The 8,550-nt window shown below is 51.0% G+C and overlaps 1 protein-coding gene across 2 annotated transcripts; it reads right to left on the bottom strand.

The window, feature by feature from the left end:
• Nucleotides 1–4,175: 4,175 nt before the first annotated feature.
• On the bottom strand, nucleotides 4,176–8,550 carry Tor4a (torsin family 4 member A). 2 transcript variants are annotated; one of them, XM_008831200.3, is made up of 2 exons: nucleotides 8,374–8,550; nucleotides 4,176–7,684 (listed from the first exon to the last, which is right to left on the bottom strand). In XM_008831200.3, exon 2 carries the CDS (start codon nucleotides 7,646–7,648, stop codon nucleotides 6,347–6,349), a length of 1,302 nt encoding a protein of 433 aa, XP_008829422.1. In that variant the 5' UTR covers nucleotides 7,649–7,684; nucleotides 8,374–8,550; the 3' UTR covers nucleotides 4,176–6,346. The 2 variants fall into 2 exon arrangements, with proteins under 2 accessions (XP_008829422.1, XP_029418447.1); XM_029562587.1 differs by having other exon boundaries at nucleotides 4,176–7,955.

Genomic DNA, 8,550 nt, shown 5'->3' on the forward strand with positions numbered 1-8,550 from the left:
TGTGCAATGCCCACAGAGGACAGAAGAGGCTGTCAGATCCCCTGGAACTGGAGTTACAGACAGTTGTTAGCTGCCATGTGGGTGCTGGGATTCAAACCCGGGTCTTCTGCAAGAACAACCAGTGTTCATAACCACTTAGCCATCTCTCCAACCCCTTATTTATTTATTTTTATGTGTATGAGTATATTGCCTGCATGTGTGTAAGTGCATCCATGTCATGCAATGCCCACAGAAGTCAGAAGAGGGAGTTGGATCCCCTGGAACTGGAGTTATGAATAATTATTAGCCATCATGTGGGTGCTAGGAATCAAACCTGGGTTCTCTGCAAGAACAATCAGTGCTCTTAACCACTGAGCCACCTCTCCAGACCAGAGTAACAAATCTTAAAAAATAAAAATATTGCTGGGCGTGGTGGCACACACCTTTAATCCCAGCACTCAGGAGGCAGAGGCAGGCGGATCTCTGTAAGTTCAAAGCCAGCCTGATCTACATAGTGAGTTCCAGGACAGCTGGAGCTACAGGGAGACCCTATCTCAAAAAAACAAAAAACAAAAAAAATAAAAATATTGCCGTGCATGGTGGCGCACGCCTTTCATCCCAGCACTCGGGAGGCAGAGGCAGGCAGATCTCTGTGAGTTTAAGGCCAGCCTGTCTAACTAGTGAGTTCCAGGACAGCTGGGGCTACAGGGAGACCCTGTCTCAAAAAGACAAAAATAAATAAATAAATAAATAAATAATAAATATAAAAGTTAAAAATAAATAAAAATATTTTAAAATTTTTTATTTGTTTCATTTTGTTTTGAGACAGGGTCTCCCTGTAGTCCCAGCTGTCCTGGAACTCACTTGAGATTCCTAGAAAATCACGTGTACAGTTGGGAAGGGAGAAAGTTCTTAAAGCAATTGTTAAGTTTTGCTTGGCTGCTGGTAAGACATCTCTGCTGGATTGCAGGGTAAAGGTTTTCTCTCTATTCTCAAATCCCCAAGACTCTACCTATCTTTCTATCCTGCCTCAACTACGCCTGGAAAATTCTTCTTGAGTATATTGGTGCACACTTGGAGTCCCAGCCCTTGGAAGGCAGGGGCAGGAGGAGCTCTGTGAGTTCCAGGCCATCCTGGTCTACATATGGAGTTCTAGGACAGTTGGGGCTATAGGGAGACCTTGTCTCAAAAATGAGAGAGAGAGAGAGAGAGAGAGAGAGAGAGAGAGAGAGAGAGAAACACAAAGAAAATTACAAGCGAAATGGTAGCACATCCTGTAAGCACTCGAGGTGGAAGGAGGAAGATGGCTGAGTTCCAGGCCAGCATGAGCTACAAAATGAGATCAGGTCTCAATGACACAAAAGGCACACTATGAGTTATCAGAAAAATTTCACTAACACCACACAGTAGGGTGACTATAATAATGAAGCACCATAAAGACATGGAAATTTATGCGGACATGAAAAGGGAAAGGAGCCCTCATCTCGGAGTCTGAAGTCTCTCATCAGCTGAGCGTCAAGAATTCCAGCAGGGAGGGGAGGGGGCGGGCGCTGGAGAGAGCTGGCTCAGCAGTTATGTAGAGGACTCAGGTTCAATTCCCAGCACCCACATTGCAGGACACAGGTGCACTTACATACAGGCAGGCAATACACTCATATACATAAAATAAAATAAAAAAGATAAATATTTAAAAATTTATAAAGAGAAATAATTTTGGTGCCAGGCATGGTGGTGCATTGCCTTTACCCGGTGCACTCCAGAGGCAGAGGCAAGTGGATCTTTTTGAGTTCAAGGTCAGCCTGGTTTATATAGTGAGTTCCAGGCCACCTAGGGCTACTGGGAGATGCTGTCTCAAAAACAGAAAAAAAAAAAAAAGAAAAGAAAAGAAAGTTTGGGAAGGGCTGGCGAGAGGCTGAGTGGTTAAGAGTACTGGCTGCTCTTGCAGAGGACCTGCGTTTGGTTCCCAGCACCCACATGGCAGCTAACAATCGTTCATAACTCCAGTTCCAGGGGACCTGTCATCCTCTTCTGGCCTCCACAGGCATTGCATGCATGGGTGCACTTACATGCATGCAGGTACAACATTCATACACATAAAAAATAAAAAAATAAAGGCTGGTTGTGGTGGTGTATACCTTTAATCACCAGCACTCAGGAGGCAGAGATAGGTGGATCTCTGTGAGATCGAGGTCATAGTGAGATCCCGTCTCAAAAAAAGAAAAAATTGGGGGGCAAGGTGTGACGGTACACACCTTTAATCCCAGCACTCAGGGAGACAGAGGCAGGTGGATCTCTGTGAGTTCAAGGATAACTTGCTCTACATAATGATGTCCAAGACAACCAAAGACACATAGTAAGACTGTCTTAAATAATAACAATATTATTATTTTGGGCCAAGGAGAAGGTTTAGTGGACAAAAGCATCTGCTGCACAGGCCTGATGACCTGTTTGGATCCCCCAGAGAACCCAAGACAAATGCAGTAACTCTCTAAAGTTGTCATTTGAACTTAATATTCATGCTGTGGCTCACCTGTCCACTTTTACACACATATACAACACACACATGAAATAATAAAAAAGAATTTTGCGGGGCTGGAGAGATGGCTCAGCGGTTAAGAACACTGGATGTTCTTCCAGAACACCCAGGTTTGATTCCCAGCACCCATATAGCAGCTAATAACTGTCCGGTAACTCCAGTTGCAGGGGATCCAACAGCCTCTTCTGACCTCCGAGGGCATTGCACGACATAGGTGCACTTACCTACATGCAGGCAATACACACATATACATAAAGTAAAAATAATAAATTTTTTAAAAATTAAAAAAAAGAATTTTGTATACATTTTGCTTTGTAGTGCATACCTGCAGTCCCAGGTAAAAACAGGAAGATCAGAGTTCACAGTCATCCTCAGCTACATAGAAAGTTCGAAGCTGCTGGGCATGGTGGCTCACGCCTGTAATCCCAGCACTTGAGAGGCAGAGGCAGGTGGATCTCTGTGACTTCAAGCCTGGCCTGGACTACATAGTGAGTTATAGGGAGACCCTGTCTCAAAAAGATTAAAAAAAAAGAAAGTTTGAAATCGACCTGGGATATATTAGACCCATCTCAAAAAATAATTTTGTGTAATTTTAAAGAATTTTGGGGGGTAGGGGAAAGAGTATCTACTATAGCCCAGGCTGGCCTGGAGCTTACTTACTTACTATGTAACCAAGAATGATCTTGAAGTCTTGACCCTCCTGTCTTTACCTCCCAAATGCTGGGATTATAGGCATATGCCACCATTCCCAGCCATAATTTCAAATTTTGTAAAAAAAGTTTCAAAATGTAAATTATCTGAAGGATTTTCTGAAGGAATGACTTTTATAAAATGGACAGAATCTGGACTAATGACTTTTTAATTAAAATTTTTAAAATTTATTTCATTATTTATTTGTTTATTTTTTTCTTTATTTAATTTGGTCTTTTTGAGACAGGGTCTCCCTGTAGTCCCAGCTGTCCTGGAACTCACTATGTGGACCAAGCTGGCCTCAAACTCACAAAGATCCACCTGCTTCTGCCTCCCAAGTGCTGGGATTAAAAGAGTGCGCCATCACGCCCAGCTATTATTTTTATTTTATATGTATGCCTGTATTGCTTCCATGTAGGTAAATGCACCCTTGTTGTGCAATGCCGGAGGATTACAGAAGAGACTGTCGGATCCTCTGGAACTGGAGTTACTGGAACTGGATCCTCTGGAACTGGACAGTTGTTAGCTGCCATGAGGGTGCTGGGATTCAAAACCCAGTCTTCTACAAGAACAGCCAGTGGTCTTAACCACTGAGCCACCTCTCCAGCCCCTGGACTAAAGACTTTCAACCTTGCAATAAAAAAACTACAAAGTATGCCGGGTATGGTGGCGTAAGCCTTTAATTCCAGCATTTGGGAGGCAGAAGCAGGTGGATCTCTGTGAGTTCAAGGCCAGCCTGGTCTACATAGCGAGTTCCAGGACAGCTGGGGCTACAGGGAGACCCTGTCTCAAAAAGACCAAAAAAAAAAAAAATCATCTTGTCAATGGGTGGTGGCACATACCTTTAATCCCAGCACTCAGGAGGCAGAGACAGCCTCGTCTACAGTGAGTTCCAGGGCAACTAGGGCTACTGGGAGACTCTGTCTCAAACAAAGTCCTTTGGCCTGCATGGTGGTGTACAAATGTAAGCCAAACACCTGGGAAACCAAGGCAGGAGGCTCACAGATTCAAGATGAGCCTGGAATACAGTGTGAGACCCTGTCTGAAAACAAAATGTACTACCTGGAGGCTTAGAGCGTTATTAAACTTACCACCAGACAGAAAGGTTCCAGCTTGCCTTTCTCAATTAACAGGTCGTGCAGACAAGAAACACCAAGAGAAGCCAGTAGATTGCCAGATTTGAGCTGCAGTTTATTCGAAAGCATGATACAACCTGCCCACAGTGTTGAGTGCACAGGTCACTTAAGACAAGGAATCAGTTTCAATGTAATTATTCTTGGAATGTATTTTTTTCTAGAAATAAATAAAAAGACAATTCTGCATGGGTCTGGATCTTCAGATCTAGGTGGATGTTCTGTGGATGTTAAGTGGGTAAATTCATGCAACATTTGGCAGGGGACACTTTGAGGGGGGTGTTTGGGTGAGATCCAAAGGCGGGGGCTTCCTTCAGAGTGGTGAGGACCCCAGCATCACTCCACAAGGACTGGTCAGCACCCCTCACTCAGCAGCTCTTATACACCCCTTGAAGCATCAACACAGAGGGCAGAGCAGGACCTCCACCTTCTCTTTGGCCCAGTAAGTCATCTGGGGAGGACCTAGCCTTGGGCTCTGAGCTAGCCATCCTACCCTCTACATCCCACTGAAACCCTGACCAGTCTCCCAACTTCAGGGACACCCCATAGCAAGGAGTCGTGGGGCCTGAGGAAGGATGTGCTGGTTACCTCCCAAGCACAGGATCTGTGCACTGGGCTCCCTCAGGTGAATGTGCCCATCTACAGTCTTTTCAACCCGCCCACCTGGCGGTACGCAGATCCTTAGAGCACAGCCAGGTTAAGCTGAATAGGAGACAATGGGATGTGCAGGACAGGCCAGTGAGCTTCTCTAGGGACACCTGAGCTTGGGTGGTTTCGCAGCAGATCTCCCCAAGGTGGGGAAGGACATATCACCCCCTCTGGAGCTCGTCCCCTCTGCTTCCGGGGTCGTCCCTTGCTGCCCCCTCACCGCCCACTTTTGGATGTGCCTATTTCTAACCTGCAAGGGTGCACGGGGGACGGAGCCGGGTGTGGCCACCAGGCGGCAGCACAGAGGTGGCCAGGGCACAGTAGCGCTGCAGGCAAAGCAGCTTCCAAAGCACCTTCCTCTAGAGCATGCTCAGGAGTCCCGGAGGGCAGAAATCGGACCCCAAAGGCAATGCGGAACCCGAAGGAAACAGATCTGTAGTGGCCAGACAGCTACACTGCTAAGGATAAGCCGTCTCCACGTCCGGTGCGGGAGAGGTGCAGAAGCCTGGGCTTTGGTCATCCTGTGAACCCAGTCAATAGATCGCCCCACCCCCCACCCCAACCCGCTGGGCCTCATGCAAACCTGCTGCTCCTGGAAACAAGCCTCAAGGCCTTGTTCACTATCCCCTGCTGCCAGTTTGTTGAGGACTCAAGAACTGTCACTCCAGAGCTGGTGGCAGGAAAGGGCCAGGGTGGTAGGGCTGAGTCCTTCAGCAGGAGGATGGACTCCAGAGCAGGACTCTCTACCGTTGATTGAAGCTGGCTCCAAGGCCGCTCACATACCTCTCATCCCCAGTCCAGGGTCCTGCAACAGCTAGGGAGCCAGTGTACAGGGGCTCAAGAGGTTGGGTCTCCATTTAAGCCCGCATTCTACCATGGTCAGCCAAGCCACCTCCAGCACATCTGAGGGATTCCCCTGGGTCTGTCCATCCTACTGCCTTCTCAGGCTGCCTGAAGAAGCATCCCTCACCTTGGAAACCCTAAGCAGAGGAGGCATTCAAGGACTGGCTGGGTATATGAAGTATGGAAGGTGCCACAAGTTCCCATCAGGGTTGGGTTCCTACCTCTGCTATTCACTCTGTAAGATAACTGACCTACACCATACATGCACACTGCCCACTTATCACATGAGCCTGGAACATGATGGCAGCTGAGGAAGACAGACCAGACTAGACAGGAAGGTGGCTGCTCTTCTTGATGGCCTAGGGAAACTCAAGGCTGGATGGGAAAGGAGGTGGGCAGCTCAGAGCTGAGGCCCCCACCAACTTCTCTAGCTCCTGGGGTGAACAGTCTTGGTGATCACAGATGCCCTGATCTCCCTCCTGTTTCCACCAACAACCCAAATGTCTGGGGCCTCTGGCTAGTGTCCAGTGCGTCCAGGCCTGTGCTGTAAGAGGTTGACTTTGGCTACCACCTGTTTGCAGCCAGTGATGGCGAACTCATGTCCGGCTACATGGTGGTAGCTGAGCTGCTCTGCCAGACGCTCTGCCAGTGCCTGCTCAGGAAAAAAGCCCTCCCCGGCCATCTCCTCTCGGAAGCAGTTGACCACATCTCGCTTGTCCAGTAGCAGGAAAGGCACGATGGCTGCGGTCCGCCACAGCGGGTGTTCTCCGGCCAAGAGCTCCCGAAGGCTGGTGCGCAGTTCTTCCTCGGCCTGGGACTCCTCAGCCTGGATGCTGTATGCACTGGAAGAGTGGGGAGGCAGTGTGCGTGACGCATTCTGCAGCACAAAGCGTGTGATCTCTACACCCCCGGTGCTACTGAGTAGTATGTACACAGCGTTGTGGAAATGGTGTGAGCGCTGTGGCTGCAAGAGGCCGTGCAGTTCATCCAGCAACGCAGGGTGCAAGAGCTCTGCCTCATCCAGGACCAAAAGAGGCGTCTTCTCCTTGGCTTCGGCCTGCGCCACCACGTCCGTCACGTGCTGTGCCAGCTCCTTCCGGCAGTCCTGCACTGCGCGAGGCTCTGGGCAGTGGTGCCGTGCATGGTACTGTAGCACCAACGCGCTGTCCTCCAGCACTGCGCGGAAGTGGCGTGCCAGTAGGCGGCCCACGTGGCTCTTGCCTACACCACTGGGCCCGTGCAGAGCCAGAAGGAGCGGGCGACTGTGCACGTGTGTAGCCAGATAGTCCCGGAGCAGCGCCATAATGCGGCCCACCGCAGCTGGCTGGCCAAACACCGCGCGCTGCAGTGCCTTCTCCAGCCCATCGAGGTCGTAACGCTGCACATTATCATCCAGGTTCTCAATGGCGTTGAGCACCTGAAACCCCACGATAGCCACCAGTAGCAGCAGGCAACGCTGTGCGCGGCTCTGGCGCTCTGTGCGGGGACGGTACTTGCGTGAGGTTTCGGGATAGAGCACTACCCGGCTGCGCCTGCGCTTCTTGCGCGGAGTTCTAGAAGGCAGCTCTGTAAGGCCGTCGAAAGTGAAGAATCTGGGCTGGTCCAGGTCTGCCCGGAGGGTCCCAGAGCTGCAACCCGGCCGCAGCGCCCGCGGAGTTCCACCATCTGGCTCTGCGCCTGGCTGCAAGAGGCGCCGCTTTCGCAGGACGCACACACGGCGGCGCAGACGGAGCACGGCGCGCACGGGCGCGATCACGCACGGGCCCTTGGCTTGGGGGACCAGGGTCGGGGACTCCAGGCTAGGCTGGCTGCGGTCCATGGCGCAGGAGCGGCACTGAGCATGCAGGTCCCCTCCCTGCAACAGGAAAACGGGGGTCTCCTGACTCCCGCCAGGACCTTCCCCCACGGACCACCACCTGGCTCCCTCACACCTAGGGGTCTTACCCTGGGGCGGGGGGGGCGGGGGGGGGCGTCTGTGAGGTGCGGCCTGGACTGCTTCACGGCCAGATACTGGCTCCGCCTTGCCTCACCCCACTGACCAGGAAGCCGCTGCTGCTCCGCAGGGCCCCAATGCAAATCTCTTGGGTCCTCCCAGAAAAGGCCCAGGCCTTGAGGAAATGCAGTGGCTGGAGGAGGGGATATGTAATTCATCAGGCAGCTGCCTGCTTTCCTGGAGGAAGAGTCGGGGATTCTGGGTCTTACCGGCACCAATTAGGGCTGTAGAAAGGTCAAGTTGGACCCTGTCCTTCACCCAGCATCTATCTGTTAGACTGCCAAGGGCATTACACATCCTAAATGGGCCCCATCAAGCAGAGGACTCTGCACCCCCAGGAGCTGAGATTCTCACGTTTTTTTTAGAATGGGTCTCAGCACTGCTCCAGGCACAGTCTAGGTCTTTCCAGCCCGCATGACAAAATCTGGGGTCCCTCAACATACCCCCAGTGAACACGCAAAGCAGAAAAATGGACAGAAAGAGCGGGGTAGAGAAGGAATAGTCCTGACTTTGAGAAGGCTGGCCTGAGCCTCTCCACCCCAAACCCCTACCTGCAGCTTCTGTCTCCCCAGCTCAGCCACCCGCTTCCAGAGCCAGTCGCTGACTTGCAACTCAGGAAGCAGGAAATGCAGGTCTTCCCCAAGGGGTGATATGGGCGGGTTAGGGGCCAGCTGGTTCAGCTCAGGCCTGAAGTGGGCAGCGACACCTGTGGGTCCCCAGGGGCTGGA

Source organism: Nannospalax galili, unplaced genomic scaffold (assembly GCF_000622305.1).
Source record: "Nannospalax galili isolate Female #2095 unplaced genomic scaffold, S.galili_v1.0 scaffold35, whole genome shotgun sequence".
NCBI lineage: Eukaryota > Metazoa > Chordata > Mammalia > Rodentia > Spalacidae > Nannospalax > Nannospalax galili.

Coding starts and splice junctions, on each gene's coding strand:
- Tor4a (XM_008831200.3), bottom strand. CDS start 7,648: ATGGACCGCAGCCAGCCTAGCCTGGAGTCCCCGACCCTGGTCCCCCAA.